General features: G+C 52.6%; 1 protein-coding gene across 3 annotated transcripts; it reads right to left on the reverse strand.

The window, feature by feature from the left end:
* Positions 1–5,741: 5,741 nt before the first annotated feature.
* Positions 5,742–22,403, reverse strand: ANKRD16 (ankyrin repeat domain 16). 3 transcript variants are annotated; one of them, XM_057425547.1, is made up of 9 exons: positions 22,330–22,403; positions 21,077–21,424; positions 20,323–20,543; positions 16,569–16,611; positions 15,099–15,207; positions 13,381–13,542; positions 8,677–8,755; positions 6,648–6,847; positions 5,742–6,227 (listed from the first exon to the last, which is right to left on the reverse strand). In XM_057425547.1, the coding sequence occupies exons 2-8, from the start codon at positions 21,319–21,321 to the stop codon at positions 6,687–6,689; spliced, it is 1,020 nt and encodes a 339-aa protein (XP_057281530.1). In that variant the 5' UTR covers positions 21,322–21,424; positions 22,330–22,403; the 3' UTR covers positions 5,742–6,227; positions 6,648–6,686. The 3 variants fall into 3 exon arrangements, with proteins under 3 accessions (XP_057281530.1, XP_057281529.1, XP_057281531.1); XM_057425546.1 differs by lacking the exon at positions 5,742–6,227 and having other exon boundaries at positions 6,446–6,847; XM_057425548.1 differs by lacking the exons at positions 5,742–6,227; positions 6,648–6,847; positions 8,677–8,755 and adding an exon at positions 10,593–10,955.
* Positions 22,404–22,575: the final 172 nt, after the last annotated feature.

Raw genomic sequence — 22,575 nt, forward strand, 5'->3', positions numbered from 1 at the left:
CACCGCAGCGTCCGTGGGGATGGGGATGGGGATGGAGGCACCGCAGCGTCCATGGGGATGGGATGGGATGGGGATGGAGATGGGATGGTGAAGGGGATGGGGAAGGGATGGGGATGGGGATGGGGTGGGATGGGGATGGAGTGGGATGGGATGGAGATGGGATGGGGATGGGAATGGGGATGGGGATGTGATGGGGACGGGATGGGGATGGGATGGGGATGGGGATAGGATGGGATGGGGATGGGGTGGGATGGGGATGGGGATGGGAGGGGATGGGGACGGGGATGGGGATGGGGATGGGGATGGGGATGGGGATGGGATGGGGATGGGGATGGGGACGGGATGGGGATGGGGACGGGATGGGGATGGGACGGGATGGGGATGGGATGGGGATGGGGATGGGATGGGGATGGGGATGGATGGGATGGGATGCAATGGGAAGGGCATAGGTCGGAAGGGGATGGTATGGGGATGGGGATGGGGATGGGGTTGGGATGGGGATGGGGATGGGATGGGGATGGGGGGGATGGGGATGGGGGGGATGGGGATGGGGGGGGATGGGGATGGGGGGGATGGGGATGGGGGGGGGGATGGGGGTGGGGATGGGGGGGATGGGGATGGGGGGGATGGGGATGGGGAGGGGATGGGATGGAGATGGGATGGGGATGGGAATGGGGATGGGGATGGGATGGGGATGTGATGGGGACGGGATGGGGATGGGATGGGGATGGGGATAGGGATGGGATGGGGATGGGGTGGGATGGGGATGGGGATGGGAGGGGATGGGATGTGATGGGGATGGGGATGGGATGGGGATAGGATGGGATGGCGATGGGGATGGGGACGGGATGGGGATGGGACGGGATGGGGATGGGACGGGATGGGGATGGGATGGGGATGGGGATGGGATGGGGATGGCGATGGGGATGGGATGGGATGGGGTGGGATGGGGATGGGGTGGGGAAGGGATGGGATGGGGATGTGCATGGGATGGGGATGGGGATGTGATGGGGATGGGGATGGGATGGGGATGGGGTGGGGATGGGGATGGGGTGGGATGGGGGGATGGAGTGGGATGGGATGGGGATGGGAATGGGGATGGGGATGGGATGGGGATGGGGATGGGATGGGGATGTGATGGGATGGGGATGGGGATGGGGTGGGATGGGGATGGAGTGGGATTCGATGGAGATGGGATGGGGATGGGAATGGGGATGGGGATGGGATGGGGATGTGATGGGATGTGATGGGGACGGGATGGGGATGGGATGGGGATAGGATGGGATGGGGATGGGATGGGGATGGGGATGGGAGGGGATGGGATGTGATGGGGATGGGGATGGGATGGGGATAGGATGGGATGGGGATGGGGACGGGATGGGGATGGGACGGGATGGGGATGGGATGGGGATGGGGATGGGGATGGGATGGGGATGGGATGGGGAACGGGAAGGGATGGGGATGGGATGGGGATGGGGATGGGATGGGATGGGGATGGGGATGGGATGGGGATGGGGATGGGGATGGGATGGGGATGGGGATGGGGTGGGATGGGGATGGAGTGGGATGGGATGGGGATGGGGATGGGGATGGGATGGGGATGGGATGGGGATGTGATGGGATGTGATGGGGATGGGATGGGGATGGGGATAGGATGGGATGGGGATGGGGACGGGATGGGGATGGGACGGGATGGGGATGGGGATGGGATGGGGATGGGGATGGGGATGGGATGGGATGGGGATGGGATGGGATGGGATGGGGATGGGATGGGGATGGGGATGGGAATGGGGATGGGATGGGGATGGGATGGGATGGGATGGGGATGGGGAAGGGGAAGGGATGGGGATGGGATGGGGAAGGGAAAACAACATGCACTCCCCGAGCAATGCTGGGGAGTCCTCAATGGAATGGAATGCGAATGGAAAGGGAAAAGGAAGGGAAAGAAGGAAAGGAAAAGGAAAGGGGAAAAAAGAAGGGAAAGGGGAAAAAAGAAGGGAAAAGGAGGAAATTAAGGGGGAAAAATGGGGAAAAGGAGAAGGGAAAGGAAAGGGAAGGGAAAGGAGAGTCATCATGCTGCATGTGCAAAGGAAATATGTGCGCAAGGCGTGTGCAATGACAGCCTGTGAGTGTGCAGTGGGTGGGTGCGTTGGTGCACGTGTGCTTGTGCACAGGTCCTGTTGCACGCCCATTGGGGTGCCTGTGCATGCAATGGGTACACATGTGGTGGTGCAATGTGCACGTGCTTGTGTACAACACATGCGTTCACACCTGTGCAGTGAGGTTCCGCTGCCCAGAGAAGCTGTGGCTGCCCCTTCCCTGGCAGTGTTCAAGACCAGGTTGGACACAGGGGCTTGGAGCAACCTGCTCTAGTGGAAGGTGGAACTGGATGAGCTTTAAGGTCCCTTCCAACCCAAAGCAGTCTGAGATTCTATGGACACGCATCTGCACGTGTGCAAAGGGCACATCCACGTGCTATGTGTGCAAAGGGAGTGTGTACACACGAGGGGCACACACACACACAAGATTTCATGTATTTCTGCTTCCCTCACATGGTTTCTCTCTCATTTCCCCTTTTCACCCCAAAACAGAGTTTTCCTCTCATCCAGGATCACTTTCCATGCGGCAAATCCCCGTGTCTGCAGCAAAACCCAACATGACACCAACCATTTTGAGAAGATTTGAGCTTTTTATTGCATTTAAGTTTGGTCTTTTAAATCCTCACCTCTATCCGGTCTCCACCACCCACCACTTCCTGAAGCCAGGCAGGAATTTCCCAGCTGAGCTCTGGTTTTAGTGTCCTGTGGATTCACATCCTGGGGATGGGGAGAGAGCTGGGACAGGAGCACACACACAGCAATAGTGGCAAAGCTGCTTATGGGACAGAAGTGTGGATTAAATACCAGAGAGCTTAAGACATCTTAATATGATCATATGGCTGCATCCCCTGTGTTTGGATGGACCTGAGGAACAATTCCTGCCCCAGAGGGTGCTCAGGCATTGGAACAGGCTGCCCAGGGCAGGGCTGCAGTCATTGTCCCTGCAAGTGTTCACACCCCGTGGTGATGAGGCCTCAGTGCCATGGGTTAGTGGTGGCCTTGGCAGTGCTGGGCATGGTTGGGCTGGATGAGCTTAAAGGGCTTTTCCAGCCTGGTTGATTCTATGATTTTACCAGGACACATGAGGCTGGTGAAGAACCTGGTGAAGCTTCATCATGCAGCCAAAACCCCACAGTGGTGTTTTGGGTGGGGAGCACAGGCTCTCCCTTCAAATGACTTCAGTATTTGGGAAGGCTGCTTATCATGGAATGGTTTGGGTTGGAAGGGACCTTAAAGCTCCTCCAGCTCCAAACCCTGCTATGGGCAGGGACACCTTCCACTAGAGCAGCTTGCTCCAAGCCCCTGTGTCCAACCTGGCCTTGAACACTGCCAGGGATGGGATAGCCACAGCTTCTCGGGGCACCCTGTGCCAGTGCCTCAGCACCCTCACAGGGAAGAGCTTCTGCCTTATCTCCAACCTGAACTTCACCTGTTTCAGTTTGAACCCGTCATCCCTTGTCCTATCACTCCAGTCCCTGATGAAGAGTCCGTCTCCAGCATCCTTGTAGCTCCCTTCAGACACTGGAAGCTGCTCTGAGGTCTCCACACAGCTTCTCTTCCCCAGGCTCAACAGCCCCAATGTTCTCAGCCTGTCTCCATACAGGAGGTGCTGCAGCCCCTGATCATCCCCGTGGCCTCCTCTGGACTCGCTCAAACAGCCCCATGTCCTCATGTTGTGGGCACCAGAACTGCACACAGTGATGCAAGTGCCGTCTGAGAGAGCAGAATGGAGGGGCAGGATCAGAGGGGCCCCATCTCAGCCACATCCTACAAGACAGAATTATGAAGTCTCCTCTGTGGCTGCAGGACCCCGCCTGTTTGCAGGACCCCCATGAAGCACCGGTGTTGTGCTGGTGTCACAGCCCAGCACTGAAGCCATGTGCCGGCTGCTGGGCTTCTCTCCAAGCTGCCTTCAGCACCTCGTGGCAGCGAGCCCAGCTCCTGGGCTTTCTCCCCAGGGAGCAGCCGCCTGCTCTGTCTCTCCATGGGAGGTGTGTGCTGGGAATACGACTGGGATTCACACACACACACACACTGCTGAGCTCTTCCCTGCGGCATACTCTGTGGGCACAAAGGTCTCTGACCCCTTGTTCTTACCTTGCAGTGACTGACCAACAGCAGAAGCAGGCAGAAAGACACCAAGGGCTCTTCCCTGGGATGATTCTGAATCCCTTAGCCTTTTCTAATATCCTTTTGTACCTGATCTTCTGGACTAACAGCAGCCAGTTTGTTTCTGTGCACCCTTTTACCGCCTGGGGGGCAGATCTAAATGAAGGGTAAAACATAGAATGGTTTGCGTTGGAAGCGACCTTAAAGCTCATCCAGTTCCAACCCCTGCCACAGGCAGGGACATCTTCCACTAGAGCAGCTTGCTCCAAGCCCCTGTGTCCAACCTGGCCTTGAACACTGCCAGGGATGGGGCAGCCACAATACACAACAGACAGTGCTGGAGCTGTGCCATTACATCTCACTTTCGGATGCAAGCGCAGTGCTCGAGCTCCCCATCCCAGGCGGGCAGACCCTCTGCTATTGTACAGAAGCCTTTGGGAATCATAAAGCACCTTCAAAAGAATGCAAATTCCCTGTTTGCCACGACCAGGAGAGCTATGGACAGGCACTGGAAAACATTGTCACTTGTTTTCTCACAAGCAACCTGAGCTCATAAGGAGGGATATCGGGTGGAAACACCTCCTTCACGGTTTGCTAAAATCATGGGAAGTGGGAATAGCAGCCCCTTGCATTTACTGGGTTTGCTGTGTATAGGCCAGGGCTAGATTTATGGAAGGATTCAGGATCTTTAAAGCAATAAAGCCACCTCCTCGCCTGCCCAGGAGCTGATGCAGCTCCCACCATCCCACACCAGTAACACCTTCCAGCACGAGTTCATTTTCCCTCTGTGGTGGTGAAGAATGCCCTTCATCAATGGAAAAACAAGACAGGGGAACACTGACAAAACCCAAGTCTTTGTAGGCACATTTGGAAGAGACTTAAGATGCTTCCAAACCCCTCTCCTCCCCCTCTTACAGCCCCCCCAAATCATTCCTGTGAGTACACAGCCTCTTCTCATGCAATGCATGCCAGGAGAGGAGAGGAGGCCCTAACCCTGCTGCTAAAGCTGTTTAGTTCAAGAGGAGCACGGCACTGTTGTCGCTCTGGCTTAGGATCATCACAGCCAATTCTGCTCCAGGGACCATGGGGTGGGAATTCCTCATTCCAACACAGCTCAGCATCATCTTACCACCACTGGGGAGCACATGGGTTGTGCATTAAACCTTAACATGAGCACCACGGCTTGGGCTCGTGTTATAGCCCAGCTCGCTCAGTTATAGGCCTGATTTTTAGCATCTGCTATCATCAGACCTGCAGAATCCTTTTGGCTTTTATGTCTTGATATTACCTACAGACAGGGGTGTGCCATGGGTCTATGCAAAAATGACCTCATCATTCCAGATACATACAAATAAAACCAAAGAGCAACAGGAGCTCTCACCTTCACATGTATTCCAGGCCATCAGAGATATTGGCTACATTAAATATTAACCCATTTCCTTATACACTTCAAAAAAACTATGTAAAGTTCATCAGTGATGAGAAGTGCCAAGCAAGAGCGGAATAACAAATTTTCCACTCTATTTTCCTCTATTTTCCACTCTGATCCAAAAACCCATGATGTCATTGTAAGGTTGAGGTCTTACTATTGACTTCAGATGCCTCTGGGATCCACAGGAAATAGGCTGATGAAGCTTGAAGGCTCCCTACTCTTGTCCTCTGCAGCTCAAACCTGACGAAGAGTCACCAAGGGCTCATTGCTCACGCTCAGCCTCGCTCAGGGGCTATCATAAGAGGTGGCCACGCAAAGCAACTGAAGAGATTAGTGGTGAGCAGGTCTATAAAGGGCTATAAAAATCAATGCTTCAGGTGCATCTTCTCCCTCAGGATGTCCATTGTATGCCTACCTCCCAGTAAACTCTAGCTTAGGAGACATCCCAGGAGATTCAAACCATGCAGGTGCCCAGAAGTCATCTAACAGTAGCCCATTGAGCACATTCCTTGGTTATCCTGCATGGAGCTGGGGCCTTAGCTGTTTGGATGTGTTGGGTGCTGCACAGGAAGAGGTGAAGTTCAGCCCTGAAATGTGGAAGGGAAAGAAGAATAATCATAAATTTACAATAGGGTCAGCACAGGAGCGTGATAGCCCAGACCCACCACATCCATTATCTTTTTGAGATAATCCTATTTAAAGCATGCTTCCATCCCTGGCAGTGTTCAAGGCCAGGTTGGACACAGGGCTTGGAGCAAGCTGCTCTAGTGGAAGATGTCCCTGCCTGTGGCAGGGGACTGGAACTGTATGGGCTCTAAGGTCCCTTCCAACACAAACCAGGCTGGGATTCTGACTATCATTTTGACATAATCCTATTTAAAACACATTTTCTCCCATATTTCCCAAGCGTCAAACTTTGTTTCTCTACTCAATCCTTGGGCAAAAATCCCCTCATTTTAAACAGGTCTGCTTAAATCTGAACAGTTTTTAAGTGATAACTAACATACCACACTGAGATCAAACAGGCTTCTCTTTCCCATTACATCTCATGTGCTGACATCTGCATCTTGGAAAACCTGGATGACATCTGGCTTCCTTGCGAGCTGCCGAGCCAGCATGCCTGTGCTATCCGGGGTGTCCTGCAGCCCAGCGCGGAGCAGGATCCGTGCGGCATCCGCCTGCTGCCCAGCACAGGCTGCATGTAGAGCTGTGGGGGAACAAGATGGTGTTGGTTTATGAGAAGCTTCCCATGACCTGGCTTCAGTGTGTGCTTGAGACCAGAACCCCCCTGTGTGCTGGGCTGCACCCCCAGAGCACGAGCAGCAGCTCAGGAAGGGGATCCTGCCCCTCTGCTGCGCTCTGGGGAGACCCCCCCTGCAGTCCTGATCCAGCTCTGGGGCAGCAGCACAAGAGGGACGTGGAGCTGTTGGAGCGAGTGCAGAGGAGGCCACGGAGATGCTGCGAGGGCTGGAGCAGCTCTGCTCTGGAGCCAGGCTGAGAGAGCTGGGCTGGGTCAGCCTGGAGAAGAGAAGGCTCCTGAAGGGGAGACCTTAGAGCAGCTCCAGTGCCTAAAGGAGCTACAGGAAAGCTGGAGAGGGGCTTTGGACAAGGGCCTGTAGGGACAGGCCAAGGGGAATGGCTTTAAGCTGCCAGAGGGGAGACTGAGATGAGCTCTTAGGCAGAAGCTCTTCCCTGTGAGGGTGCTGAGGCGCTGGCACAGGGTGCCCAGAGAAGCTGTGGCTGCCCCATCCCTGGCAGTGTTCAAGGCCAGGTTGGACACAGGGGCTTGGAGCAACCTGCTCTAGTGGAAGGTGTTCCAACCCTGGAAGGTTGGAACTGGATGAGCTTTAAGCTCCCTTCCAACCCAAACCATTCCATGATTGTGTGCCATCACAGGAGCTGATACTGCCCTGTGGGTTTGGCCTCAGCCTGCTCCAGATGCAAGCATCAGATTTTCATAGAAGGAAACAAAGCCAGCCAAGGGAACACACAGAGGGTGAAAGATGACTTTTCCCAGCTGCAACACCCAGCCAAGCACAAGGAATGGCACAGCAGGACTCAGCTTCTGCAGCCATGTATGCCTACAGCAGGAATGGGATGACTAAACCTGCACAATCAGGGGCCAGTCCTTTACAAAGGTCCCTCTCCAGCATCCTTGTAGCCCCCTTCAGACACTGGAAGCTGCTCTGAGGTCTCCACACAGCTTCTCTTCTACAGGATCAACAGTCCCCCTGTTCTCAGCCTGTCTCCACATTGGAGTGCTCTAGCTCCCTTACAGCACAGGTGCTGGGCAGCTGACAGGCACAAGGAGCCACCCCAAATGTGGACATGGTCAGAAGAGCTCAGCTTTACTCCCCGAGGCACTGGAGGGGGAGATGGTCGCCAGTGAAGCGAGGCATGAAGCAAACCTGAGAAATGGGGAAGTTGCCAATCTCAGCAATAGCTGAAACCATTTATATATAGTGGAGGGTTTGTCAGAGGGAGACGTGATACAAGAGATGCCTCAGACTCTCACGCTGGGAATGCCAACTCCCTGGCATTACTATAGCAACTATATTCACGTTCAAGCTCTCATTATTTGCTATAAGCCATTCCTAGGCAGTTTGCTGAGGAACTGAGGCTTGAGAGCTTGTGGAATCCTATTTGTCTGCCCATCCTAATGGTTTCAGAGTGGCTAATTTCAACCCAATTTGATGGCCAGGCAGGAGTATCAAAGATATGAAGGTCCTGAGAGTTCCATACAAAGGAAGCAGCTGGGTACAGAGAAATTAGCATCTGGGTTCTATCCCCCTTGGGGAAAGGCCCAGAGCAGGCTGGCAATTCAGCATCAGCAGTCCAGCAGGAAGAGAGCCAGTGAATGAAAGCTGCAAAGAAAACCCCCAGGCTTCACATGTCAGGCTGCTCCAAATCTTTTGCATACACGCTTCTAGCATCTCCTCACAGACACAGTGTGGGCTGCTTTGAGGTTGGGCTTGTTATTAAAGCTCGCTCTTGCTGTCATACAGAGGGTGAACAAATAGCTCAGAGGAGCCTTACCTGTACGGCTCTTCCCATCCTTTGCATGGACATCAGCACCAAGGGACAGCAGTGTTTGGATGGTGCGTGCGTGTCCTTCCTGCAGCAGCGAGCACAGACACAAGGAAGAGTCAGCAACGTGCAATTCCCAACTATGCATGTAACAGAAATAACACAGGCCTGAAGAGAAAGAAGGCCACAAGGGAGCTGGTCCTAACCGCATATGGCAGCTGGAAGGGCATAGACACAAACCTCATCTGTCATGGTCAGATGTGCAGCTACCAAGAGCTGCTCCAGGTTCCAAAGGAAATCAGGGTCATAAAGTCCAAGACCGGTTTGTGTTGGGAAGGGCCTTAAAGCTCACCCAGTTCCAATCCCCTGCCACAGGCAGGGACACCTTCCACTAGAGCAGCTTGCTCCAAGCCCCTGTGTGCAACCTGGCCTTGAACACTGCCAGGGATGGGGCAGCCACAGCTTCTCTGGGCACCCTGTGCCAGCGCCTCAGCACCCTCACAGGGAAGAGCTTCTGCCTTATATCCAGCCTAAATCTCACCTGTTTCAGTTTGAACCCATCACCCCTTGTCCTATCACTACGGTTCCTGATGAGGAGGCCCTCTACAGCATCCCTGTAGTCCCCTTCAGACACTGGAAGCTGCTCTGAGGTCACCAAGCAGCTTCTCTTCTCTTCCATCAGGGCTTTTAGGCAGGGATGGTCCAGGTACAGCAAACACACTGCTGTTGTCCTATGGGAGGTGGCCAGAGACATGCCACCAGACACCTTCTGCATCCCTTCCACTGGTAGCGCATGAGAGGAGTTGGGAGTTTGACCCTCAGTCAGTGTGCCTGCACATCTTGCATGGCCTGAAAGCAATTTCAACCCAGCAAGAGGCATCCCAGGAGCATAACTGAAACAGGAAGTTCAGGTTAGATCTAAGGCAGAAGTTCTTCCCTGTGAGGGTACTGAGGCGCTGGCACAGGGTGCCCAGAGAAGCTGCAGCTGCCCCATCCCTGGCAGTGTTCAAGGCCAGGTTGGACACAGGGGCTTGGAGCAACCTGCTCTAGTGGAAGAGGTTGGACGTGGATGATTTGAAGGTCCTTTCCAACCCAAACCATTCTGGGATTTTATCATTTTCTCTCAAACATTTAACACAATGCTTTAAAATCAAAAGTGTTCAATTATGTCCAATAGTCCTTAAAATCACATCACAGTGCAGAGCTGTTTGTGGTGGTGGTAGCTCCACCACCAAACACTGAGCAATGCTTTGGCAGGAGCCATGTGATAGACACATAACCCAGTCCAGATCCAGCCAGCTTCAGATCTGCTTTTAGACCTGTAGGTCCCGTGTGATCCTTCTGATTGTGGTCCATAGATCCACCTTGCACAGCTGGAGGCATGAGGAATCGGGAGGATTGTCTCCCAGTGTGCCTCTGGAGGAGTTAATACAGAAAGGACCTTGGAGAACCGGGTGACACAACCTAAAGGTTAGGGCACTAATTTGTCCCCTGATCCTGCCTTTGCCTCTCCAGTCCTCACTGCCAGTGAAGAAACTCAATTAAACTGCTTTTAACTTCAGCAGGTCCCACAAGTGGAGGATCCCTGATTTCCCCTCCAGAACTGGCTACCAGCTGACAAAAGGACCAAATGTCAGCAAAAAGCCCTGTTTTCCTACACTGTAAATTCACTTCCAAGTACCACAGGGACCTAGAAGAGCTCCTACCATGGTGCATTTCAGCTCAGGGAGCAGAACTTGCTCACTACAAGAGAGATATTGAGGTGCTGGAGTGGGGCCAGAGAAGGGCAACGGAGCTGGGGCCTGGAGCACAAGTGTGATGGGGAATGGCTGAGGGACCCTGGGGGGTTCAGTCTGGAGAAGGCTCAGGGGGGACCTTGTCACTCTCTACAAGTGCCTGACAGGAGGATGGAGCCAGGAGGGGCTGGGCTCTGCTCCCAAGGAACAAGGGATGGGACAAGAGGAAACGGCCTCAAGCTGCACCAGGGCAGGTTTAGATGGAGCTGAGGAACAATTCCTTCCCCAGAGGGTGCTCAGGCATTGGAACAGGCTGCCCAGGGCAGGGCTGCAGTCACCGTCCCTGCAAGCGTTCACACACTGTGGAGACGAGGCCTCAGTGCCATGGGTTAGTGGTGGCCTTGGCAGGGCTGGGAATGGTTGGACTGGATGAGCTTAAAGGGCTTTTCCAAACCAGTTGATTCCATGATCCTATGATGTGAACTGCTGCGCATCCCACAGCACCCTCAGCACCAGCATCTCCTCAAGGATTACTCTGGTATTTGTAACTCCCTGTGAGCAGAAGCAGAACACCACGCTCACTCACACACCGTCACCACTCACAGCGTCCTCTGCCTTCCCCCTGCCAGCAGCCAATTTAAAACGCAGCAGGGGAAGATGCAGCACAGCCCCCACAGCCCTCCTCTCCGCTCCCTTCTCCATAAATAAACCCTCTCTCCCTGAATAACATGCCTGACTTTGTAATGATGGCTTCAGTGCAATGAATTAGTCTTTGTTGTGTAGTATGAGAATGGAAGGCTCTTATTTTTAGCCCTAACACCCCCTCTTTTCCCCCCCATCATCATCATACGACTCAGTAGCATCTTCCCCTCCCCTGCTCAAGGCTCCCATTTGCCTGCTGTATGTAGCAAAGACAGTGAGCCAGGAGCTGCTTTAGCTGCCACAGCCTTGGCAGCAAACGGAGTTGAAAGCATGATTTGATTTTCATATATTTATAAATGCAAAGTAATAAGAAAAGAACTAAAAACCCCATCAACCCACCAGCCAAACAAATGATGCTGTAAATATAAAGTGACACCGAGCCTCGGGAAGGAAGAGAAACGCATCAAATCTCTCCCCAAGACAGAGCTGGGATCTTCTCCAAGGCACATTATACTCCCCAATAGCCTTGCTGTTGAGCGCACCCTTGGCAACCAAAAGGGCTTTCAACGTGGCTTCTTAGAGCACGAGGAAGAGAAGCTGGGAGAAAGACCTCTTTTGTGGGAGCCAGCAAATGGCCCGGCTGGGTCCTGCTGGAGGAGAATGCTGTTGCCAGCACTCCAAGTAAGTGTCATTGATGCTTTTGTGGGAGCGGGGCGCTGGGTTGTGCTGCTTCATTCCCACTGCAAGTCTAGACTGGGCTCTGAATGCTGCATGTTAGAGCTCACAGGGTTTAACACGCAGGGATCGGAGCAGGGACCTCCCCTTGCTGCTGGCAGCTAGCATGCTGCACACTGCTGTGACAGCACCAAGCATAAGGGAGGCAGCAGGCTCCTAGGAGGGATCCTGGTTCGTGCTTTTGGGATGGGCTCTGCACTCACAGGGAGCGTTGCAGGATCCACAGCGCATCAGGACCCACTTCCTGCACAGATACGAGATGAGAGGAGGAGAAAGCTCAAACAACTCCTGCTGCCTGGAATTCAAAACAGCTTGGAGTGAAGGACAGAGACAAGCATCAGGAGCTCCCTCCACCTCTTCTCCTTTCCTTTCTCATGTCTGGCCATGGACAAGCCAGATTCCAACCTGCTGGGACAAACTTGTTTCACAGCACATCTTCCGTCCAGGACGCTGCTGACACGGAGAGTGGCTGCTGACCCACTGGGACCCAAACCACCAGGGCTGAAGACAGACAAAGAAATCAGAACAGCACTCCATCCACATCTCTTTTGCCAGGTGAGTGAGGAGACATTGGTGAAGAGCTGCCACAGCTCATGAGGTGCTGGTACCAACAGCTCCCAACAACGAGCAGGCTGGACTCTCTTCTGCATAATCAGCAGGTCAAAGGAGGTGATCCTGCCCCTCTACTCTGCTCTCATGAGACCCCACTTGCAGCACTGTGTGCAGTTCTGGTGTCCCCAACATAAAAAGGACATGGAACTGTTAGAGGAGGCCATGAGGATGATCAGGGGCTGAAGCACCTCCTGTATGGAGACAGGCTGAGAACATTGGGGCTGTTGAGCCTGGAGAAGAGAAGCTGTGTGGAGACCTCAGAGCAGCTTCCAGTGTCTGAAGGGGGCTACAAGGATGCTGGAGAGGGACTCTTCATCAGGGACTGGAGTGACAGGGCAAGGGGTGATGGGTTCAAACTGAAACAGGGGAAGTTCAGGCTGGAGATAAGGCAGAAGCTCTTCCCTGTGAGGGTGCTGAGACGCTGGCACAGGGTGCCCAGAGAAGCTGTGGCTGCCCCATCCCTGGCAGTGTTCAAGGCCAGGTTGCACACAGGGGCTTGGAGCAACCTGCTCTAGTGTGAGGTGTCCGGCCCGTGGCAGGGGTTGGAGCTGGAGAAGCTTTAAGCTCTCTTCCCTACACTATGCACTTTGGTCCAAAGGCAGTGGACTGGAGTCAGAGTGTGGGTCAAGCCCTATACAAGGCACAGCCAACTGGATGAGTGGTGAGTTGAGTCCCATCACCACCCACCTCCACTCCTGCACAGTCACGTGCAAGGCAAGAGGGCTCATTAACCCTCAGCACAGTCAATGGTGTGGGCTGGAGGGTGGTGAACAGAGCAACTGATACTCACCATCCCTGTGCACAGCTGGACACACTTCATGAGGGTCTAAAACCCATTAAATAGGGTATGGGACTGGTCAGGAGCAGACAGTGACAGAGGATGAGCTGAAGTGTAAATGCTCCATCAGAGGTGAACACTGAAGCCAGCCTGGTTTAGATGCCTGCTTGTAGCACAACAAACTGGCAGAGATGCTGTAGAGTGACAAACCTTGGCTGCATAGTGCAGTGCTGTGAGCTGCAGGGCTGTCGCTCTCTCATTGACATCAACACCCAGCTCAGAGACAACAAACTGGATAGCTTCATCCTGTGCTGTAACTGCTGCCCTGTGCAGAGCTTGAGCACCTAGTGCATCCATGGCTGTAGGACAGGCCTGGAATAGGAGAAAAGGGAAAGGAAAAGCAATGAACAGCTTGGCCAAACCTTCAAGGACAATCACAGCTGGAGCAGAATCCTGTCTGCTTGCCACGGCCATGGTGATGAACATGTGGGATGTCCCCAGCAGGATCACTGCTGTTGGTGGCACCACAGTTTGCAGACCAGAGCAGGCTTTCTGCTGATCTTAAGAGATAAGCAAAACTAGTACCAAAAAAGAGCAAAGCCAATTCTCTCTTCTGCTGGAGCACATACAAGGGGGTTTAGCTCTTCAAACCAGCAAGAAACAACCCATCTCCAACTGCTGTGCTGGTGCAGAAGCAGCTGAAAACAGGTAGAGACAGGGAGATGGCTGGACGACCTTATGAGATCTCTTCTGTGAGTCTCTGACCATCAACCACAATGACACTAAATAAAGAAGGGTAACAGAAGTAATACACAGTGAGTACACTCATCTTAAAGGGTATAATACACCCTCTTGAAGTCTAGTGCGCCTGACTCATGGTTTTATAATCCTAAAAGGTAGCAACACTGCCATTAGTGTTTCCAGTGCTGCTTCATGGCACTAAGCCAGGGCATCACAAGGAGCAAATCAAATCAACTGTTCCATCTTCACTGCCTGAAACGTGGGACTATGAATATAACCACCCTTCACAAGTGCTTCATCCTGTAAGGGCCAGATGAGCAAAGAGAAGCACAAGAACATCTGAAGCCAGCAAGCATCTACGCACTCAAACACAACATGGGCATCAAACCATCTCTGTATTACAGCTGAGTAAATCCAAAGCTTATGCTTTTGAGAAGTGTGGTACCCCCTTCCCTGGCCTGCTCTGTGCCATGCTGGGGGCTCAGGTGGCCAATTCCACCTCCCAGTGTGGCACAAACAGATTGAGTCTGTGATTCTATGACTGGTTTTGCCATCCTGCCAGGCCAGTGACGTGCACTGGTTCACGATGGTGCCCAATGAACACCAGATCTGGTGCAGGGGAGAGGCAAAGCAGACAAAGAGGCACAACCCCACCTCTGTGGTGGGCTCCAGCCATCTCACAGCAACCCAGCAGGCAATAAGAAGGCAGTGGTCAGGTTCCTGCTATGTACAACTGGCTCTGCTGACATTCCTTTATGCCTTGTGTGCTGGAGAAAACCAGGGATTACTGGGAGATAACATGAGAACAGCAGCTGCCATGAGAGAGGGAGGCAGAGCCGGACATCTCAGTGTTATCCACCCTCAGCACTGCCACCAGAGCCACCACCACACTGAGCCCTGGCACTCCCCAGTGCTGGTATTGGCTTTGACACAGCAAATCCTGTCCCCTCCTGCCACTGCCTTGTGTCTCCATCCCCATTCACCAGCTACAGGGATGTATCTCTGCCACAGGGCAGGATCTGCACTACAAGTTAAGTCCTGGTGCTCATCTCCAGGGGAAATTCCCCTTCTTTTGCAATTCACTTCTTTACACGTTGGGAATCTGCTCCACAGGAACACATGGATTACCTGTCCTGGCAGTTCTGGGTCAGGTTCTGGAGGAGGGAGCTGAGGTTTCTGGCACCTACCTGGTGTTTTTCCAGGAGCAGCCGGGCAATGCTGATGTGCCCGTTCTGGACAGCATCCATAAAGGGAGTGACTCCACATTTATCCCTGCTGTCAGGTTTGTAGTGGCACCTGGGAGGGAAGGAAAAAGCCGGGACAAAGTTGTTGCTGGCTCCAAAATCCTTCCTGTATGAGTTGCTTTGCACTGTTGGGGTGGGAGACTATTTGTGGATGGGTTTGGAAATGGCATACACCATGGATAAACCTATCTCACTGCTTTATGGACTGGATGTGGTATGCTGGGGTTTTCTGGGGTGAGAGATCTGGTATTCAGCTAATGCGGCTTGCTACAGGAAAGCCAAGGCTCTACAGATGATTTCCCTTGCCTCCCAAAACCAGGATGTGTTTGAGGTAAGAGGCAGAGGACAAAGCCATATCCTCAGGTAAGACCACCCCATACAAAATCAAAGCCCAGAGATCTCACTCAGATTAAAGCTCCATTGAAATAAGGCTGAATTAAAATGCAAATCCTGGCTCACATCACAGGAATATGTTTATGCTGGGCCAAGCCTGGCCAGGAATTAAGGCTGGGATGAGCTGGTTAAGAGGAGCTATGGTTGTGATGCCCAGGGAAAGCTGCTCCAGCTCTGGCAGTGCTGGTTTGGAAGGTCTCAGGGTCAGGATGAGATTTAAAGCTGATTTAAGCCATTTCACAGCAGTATCCTGGGAGCTACAGCCTGAGAAGAAAGCCTGGGAGCTAAGCCCAGCCTGGGGGGGTCAGTCTGGAGAAAAGAAGGCTCAGGGGGGACCTGATGGCTCCCTCCAACTGCCTGACAGGAGGATGGAGCCAGGAGGGGCTGGGCTCTGCTCCCAAGAAACAAGGGATGGGACAAGAGGAAACAGCCTCAAGCTGCACCAGGGCAGGTTTAGATGGAGCTGAGGAACGATTCCTTCCCCAGAGGGTGCTCAGGCATTGGAACAGGCTGCCCAGGGCAGGGCTGCAGTCACCGTCCCTGCAAGTGTTCACACAGCGTGGAGACGAGGCCTCAGTGCCATGGGTTAGTGGTGGCCTTGGCAGTGCTGGGAACGGTTGGACTGGATGAGCTTAAAGGGCTTTTCCAACCCAGTTGATTCTGTGATTCTATGGCTCTGGAGCAGCTGCACCCAGAACTGAGCTGTCAGAAAAGTGTTTTGTTGTTATCATGTGGCCTTGGACACACTGGGAATGAATCAGCACAGAAAAGGAGCTGTTACACAACCAGGGTTTATGTCATAGCCAAGTCAGAGCCTATCCAGAGAGCACCCGTGTCTCAGAGGGCTCTAACCAGCTGTGAAAAATCCCAGAGGAAATGGACACAGCCTCGGGATCGCATGCAGGGCAGCTGTGCAGCCAGGCTTCCCGAATAGAATGAATGCCTTTTTGTGTCCTGGTGGCTGGAGTGAGCCTGACAGTGGATGGGAGGTGGGGAAGAGCTGGGAGAATTCCTGCTTACCGCACCAGGAGCAGCTCCACAACATCGGAACAGCCGTGCATTGCTACGAGAGAGAGAAACGCCACTGATTTATGCTTTCATGCCATACAGTGAAACACAATCACCTTTCTGACCTTTTTGGCTTACTGACAATGAGGGAATGGCTTCCAAGAGGCTTTAAATTCAAAGCTTTGGGGTTTTTCTCCATACCTCGAGCCTTCCCTTCCCCTGATCCTATAGGAAAACACCAGATAAACCACAGAAAAAGCACCACTTGCCTCTACCTGCTGAGTACAAGCAATTAAGCTGACACAAAGATCTCTTCTTGCAAGTATTTGGTAATCCCTGGAGTGAAATCTGGGAGAAGCAGGATGAACACAGAGTAAGGAGCTGGTGAAAAGCTGGATAGTATTTCCAGCCCCTTCTCAGCCACTACTCATCACTCCCGTCTCATCATCCTAATGAAGAATCCTCACCCAGACAGCAGCATCTCTGAGGAAAAACAACAACAGTGGGGGAGGATTTGAACATCAGGCCCTGATAATAAAACCAAACCACACTGACATTGTATTACAGTGATGTAGTAATACACATTGTATTACTACAATGTCAGGACAACCTTGATCTGCCTTTTTGGCTTCCCCCCCGCCCCCCTTCAGGTCATTTTGCAAACCAAATGAAACACATTAAAGGCAAAACCACAGCAGACCAAGCCCAGAGCTGCTACAACAGGCTATTAACTGTGTGTGAGGGAAGAACGGCCCCCAGCACATGTGTGTTACCAGCAATAACCTTCAGACACAGCTGCACAATAGCTGCTCTCTGAAAACCCAAGGAAGGGCTCCCATCCTCCCAGATCTTGGCCATTTGCTCTCTTTGCCTCAGGCTACGGATACATGAAGCAGCAAAGCTTAAGGAATCAACATGAAAAAGGATTGCACAGGGGAGAAAATTAGGCAGGGATAACTGTGCCAGGAAGCCAGCTGGCCTGGTCATGGGTTAACGTGCTCATATCCACACCCTTGGGATGTCAACTCATTGAGACAGCACTTGGTCTTGACATGATTTCCCCCAGCATCATCTCCAGCCCCTTGCCCATACCCCTGCCTCAGGAGCTGTATCCATGTAACTGGGCTTTATGGTGGGGTGTGTGGAGGTGCTGGCACCAGCACCCACCCAGCAGCAGCCTCCAGCACCACCCTGGGTTACAACCATGCTGGGAACAAAGGTGATCTAAGCAGCTCCAGGTTTTCCTGCTGCCCAGTTGCTCCCCCACCGGCTGCTGCTCCCCCACCTTGTGGTCAAGGTCTAATCTGGATCAGTGAAATAACTAGGAATCAACCCAAATCATGGCATGAGGGCTTGGCCACAGTGGAAATCAAACACGGGAGGGGACACAGAGGGAAAACACCTCTACGAAGCAGCGAGAACTGGGTGCCGGATCCCACCATCACTGTCTGTACCCCCATATTCCAAGTGCTATCAGGCAGGGAGGAGATCAAGCTCAAGGTCAGAAGCACCCCTCTTCCTCAGGACAGGGCTCATCCTGCTCCCGACCCTGTCCCCAGACCCTCAACCCCCAGATTGTGTGGGGAGAAGGTTGAGAGGGGGCTGTGAGCCCATCTTACCAGCCCAGACATGGAAGCACAAGAGCTGGGATTGAGCAGGGGCAGGAGAACACGCAGATACACAAGGATCAGCATCCCATTCACACAACCTGCTCCTCGCCACGCAGCCTGAAAACATCAAGCAACTCATCATCATTCCCAGGTCAAACACAAGGACTAAGGCACAGCCAATGCTCCTGGGCTGGGGCTGTCACAGCTGATGAGCACAGGGCAGCTAGTGAGGGTTGGAGAAGGAATGGGAGTGACAGCAAGGAGCAACATACCCAACAGATTCATTACAGCACAGCAGGGGTCTCCTCACAACACCTCGGGTCTTTCCAGAGAGTCAATCCCTATTAAATCCTTTAGGAAATGAGTTTTGGTAGCTGCAGGTTTGAGCAGTGGCTCCTCACACTCAACCTGCAGACAGTGCCAAGCCCAGGGAAACACATCCTGATCCCTACATGTTTCAGATTCATGTCAACCTCCTCCTCCATGCACCCTCCAGCCCTGACCTGCCCCACAATGTCACCTTGGCTTGGTGTCACACACCTCTCCCATCATCCTCCAACCTCACTGCAGCTCCTAAGAGCAGAGCTAAAGGGATTTAAGCTCTGGGAACATCCATGCTTTACCTGCACTGCCTAACTCAGACAAGTTTGGGGGAAACCAGACCCAATACTCTCTAAGGCAGGACCAACTTAATTCTGCATTGGGCCATTCAACTTATTAAGACTCTGAGAACTTAACTGAGGCCCATCTTGTGCATCATCCATGAATTATGGATGGATTCATTAACATGAATCACTCCATCTCAAAGATAAAAGAGTCAGAAAGCCAGAAACCAAATGCAACCATTCAGCCAGCTCTGCCCTTCTGCTCCCCACCATGCCTGACGTCATTTGAGGTTCTTCAAACCAGTTCACTCCCTTGATGTGTCCTTTAAAACCAATGAAAGGGGCAGAGAAGGGGAACTGAACAACCCTAACAACAGTTCCTGAGTATTCCCAGCAGGAACAATCCTTCTCCTTTGCAGAAAGGCCACCTGGATTTCTCACTAGATACAACCTCCTTATGTGAGAGTACCATGACCTGTGACGATTCTTCTTGAGGTTATGCCTGGAGACCCCATATCTCTTCTGATTGCTGATTTGGACAAGGGGTAATGGGTTCAAACTTAAACAGGGGAAGTTTAGATTGGATAGAAGGAGGAAGTTGTTTACTGTTAGGGTGGTGAGGCACTGGAATGGGTTGCCCAGGTAAGCTGTGAATGCTCCATCCCTAGTGGTGTTCAAGGCCAGGCTGGACAGAGCCTTGGGTGACACAGTTTAGTGTGAGGTGTCCCTGCCCATGGCAGGGGGGTTGGAACTGGATGATCTTAAGGTCCTTTCCAACCATAACTATTCTATGATTCAATAATGACCTAATCCAGCAAGTACTCAGAGGACAAAAGATCATTTTGAGAGGTATTTCTTTTACAAAACCTTACAACAAGATAAAGCAGGCTGTTACAACTGGCTCTCAACAGACAGATCCCAAAAGGTGCCTCTCAACAGCTCTGCTGCTTTCAGGACATTTAAAATGCCAGGATAAGCTTGGAGCATTGTAGATATTCTGAGCCACAGGAGCTTGAGCATATCTGCCCCAGGGAGGCAGAGACGGAGACCAAGACCCTGCTCCAAGGAGGCCAAAGTCAGTGGGACACCATGAGTGCTCCTGGGATGGATCCACTGCTCCCAAGAGAACAGAACTGTTACTCACCACAAAAACATGGTCCGAGCAGAGGCAAAAGCCACTGAAATGGGAACTGAGGATCCCCCAACCTCACAAACTCAGTCTTTGGTGCACCATTAAGAACCATGAAAGCTAATTCTTGCTATTTATGTGAAAGCAACTAAAATGAGTGCTTGTCCTGAGGGGAAACCCTGCAAAGAGGCAGCAGAGCACTGACCTTCAGAGAGGCAAGTTTCCCACTAACTCCCACCATTACCCGCTTCCATTTAATTGCAATAACTTCATATTTAACTGTTTCCCTGTGGTTTTGTATCAGGACAGGCCACACTTGGCTTTTCCAAACTAACCATAAACCAAAAAACCAGCCCTTTTTGGTTCTCCACTGCCCCCTTTCTTCTCATCTAACCTATCTGATGGCAAAGGGATACTCTTACCTGCTGTGTGCAGAGGTGTTCTCTTTATCGTGCTCTCCGTGTCCCAGCTGCATGGGGACACATCCAGCAGGTACCTGAGGACCTGGGGATGGCCCTCCCGGCTCGCAATGTGGAAGCAATTCCAGCCATCCTTATTCTTCAGCAGCGGGTTGGCTCCGTGCTCCACGAGAGCTTTGATCACCTCCAGGTTCTTCCTGGTGCAAGCCATCATGAGGGGAGTCCTGAGAGAAAAAAAGAGGCAAAGAGAATAACCTGAGAGATTGTGCCCTAAGAACCTGATGGCTTTTGATCCTCTACTGAGAGGCAGTAGGAAACTTTGCTGGCTGAAGGAGCAAGAGAAGGCTCTGGGGAGACCTTAGAGCAGCTCCAGTGCCTAAAGGGGCTCCAGGAAAGCTGGAGAGGGTTTTGGACAAGGGCCTGTAGGGACAGGCCAAGGGGAACGGCTCTAACCTGCCAGAGGGGAGACTGAGATGAGCTCTTAGGCAGAAGCTCTTCCCTGTGAGGGTGCTGAGGCGCTGGCACAGGGTGCCCAGAGAAGCTGTGGCTGCCCCATCCCTGGCAGTGTTCAAGGCCAGGTTGGACACAGGGGCTTGGAGCAAGCTGCTCTAGTGGAAGGTGTCCCTGCCCGTGGCCGGGGTTGGAACTGGGTGAGTTTTAAAGTCCTTTCAACCCAAACCATTCCATGATGCTGACTGACACCTCCTGCACCCAAACCCGTTCCAGGTATCCCTCCACCTCACACCCAGCCTCCTACCAGTCTGCCTTCTTCAAGCAGTCCACGCTGGCTCCTCTCTCCAGAAGGAAGGACACGCACTCCTCATGGCCCATGGAGGCTGCTTCATGGAGGGGTCTTTTGTAGTCGCCGTTGACCACCTCAATATCCATGCCCAGGTCCTCCACCAGGAAGGTGAGGACATCCCAGTGCCCGCAGCGGGCAGCGTGGTGCAGGAGCGTGTCCCCCAGGCGCCCATAGCGCCAGGGCTGCAATTCCAGGTCCATGGCATTGTCCGGATGCAGCTCATCCCGGAGGAGATCCAGGCGTCCCTCCTGCACCAGCCGGAGGAGCCGCCTCGGCTTCTCCCCTTCCGCCACAGCTGGAGATCTGGGGGAAAAGAGGGAAAAATCAGGATGATGGTTTCAATCCGATGGCTGCTGCCTGGGGTGGGATGGACTGAGATCACTTTTTCCCATAGGAGAAAAAGAATCCAACCTCTAGCTTCAGAAACAACAGGAATTCCTTTTTTCCATCAGTAAATCCATAAACCAGCTTCTCAGGATAACCAGAAATTCCCTTGGGAAGAGCGGAAAGTGGCCCATCCTTTAGAAGAAATAGAAACTCCTTTATCCCTTAGGAAAACACATTTAATTTTCCCTCAGAAAACCAGGACAAGGTGTGTGCCTCTGGAAAACCAGTAATTTCATTTTCAGTCTGGAAGCTTAGAAATTGGCCTTTCCCTTAGGAAAAAGGTAATCTCCTTCTCCTTAGGAAAACCAGAAATGTCCTTTTCCTTTAGGAAAAACACAAACTGGCTGCTCCCTTGGGAACAACAGAAATCCCCTTTTCCCTCAGGAACAACAGAAAATGCCTTTCTTGTGGGAAAAACAGAAACCAACTTCTCCTGGAAAACCTGAAGTTTCCGAGGGGAAAAAGTTCTTTTCCCATAGGAAAACCAGGAAGGGGCTCTCTCTCAGGAAACCCGGACATTTCCATCAGGAAAAACAGAAACCCAGCTCTCCCTCCAGGAAACCTGGAATTCCCTTTTCTTCAGGAAAGCCAGAGACCCGCCTCTTCCCACAGGGAAAACACAATCTTCCTTTTCCCTTGGGAAAACAAGAAGCGAGCTGCTTCCGCAGGGAAGAAGTAACTTTCCCCTTTCCATCTGGAAAAGCAGCATTTGGTCTCTCCCTTAGGAAAATTGGGAATTTCCATTTCTCCCCCGGGAAATTAAAATACTCCTTTTCCTCTTCGGAAAATCACCTGCGCCCTCAGCAAATCCAGAAATCCACCGTTCCGTCAGGAACACCTGAATTTTCCCGTTTCCCCTGGAAAACCACTCATTTCCCTCGGGAAAGCCAGACGCCCCCTTACCCTTCAGGAAAACCTGAAACTCCCTTTTTCCCTCCCGAAAACCGGGAATTCTCCGTCTCCCGCGGGAAAACCCGGTTCCCTCAGCAAATCCAGGATCCGGCCTTTCCCTCCGGCCGTGACGTCACACCGGGAATGCCAGGAAGGGGAGGGGAGGGAAGCGGCCC

Source organism: Pezoporus wallicus, unplaced genomic scaffold (assembly GCF_028554395.1).
Source record: "Pezoporus wallicus isolate ANWC-B61680 ecotype Strahan unplaced genomic scaffold, APGP_CSIRO_Pwel_v1 contig_4722, whole genome shotgun sequence".
NCBI lineage: Eukaryota > Metazoa > Chordata > Aves > Psittaciformes > Psittacidae > Pezoporus > Pezoporus wallicus.

Excerpts from the sequence above, each read along its gene's own strand:
- ANKRD16 (XM_057425547.1), bottom strand. The coding sequence starts at position 21,321 with ATGGACCTGGAATTGCAGCCCTGGCGCTATGGGCGCCTGGGGGACACG. Across the intron at positions 15,208-16,568 it reads GTGGAGCTGCTCCTGGTGCG|GTGCCACTACAAACCTGACA; the intron begins GTAAGCAGGAAT and ends CTTCCCTCCCAG. Across the intron at positions 6,848-8,676 it reads GGATGGGAAGAGCCGTACAG|CTCTACATGCAGCCTGTGCT; the intron begins GTAAGGCTCCTC and ends GTTCCCCCACAG.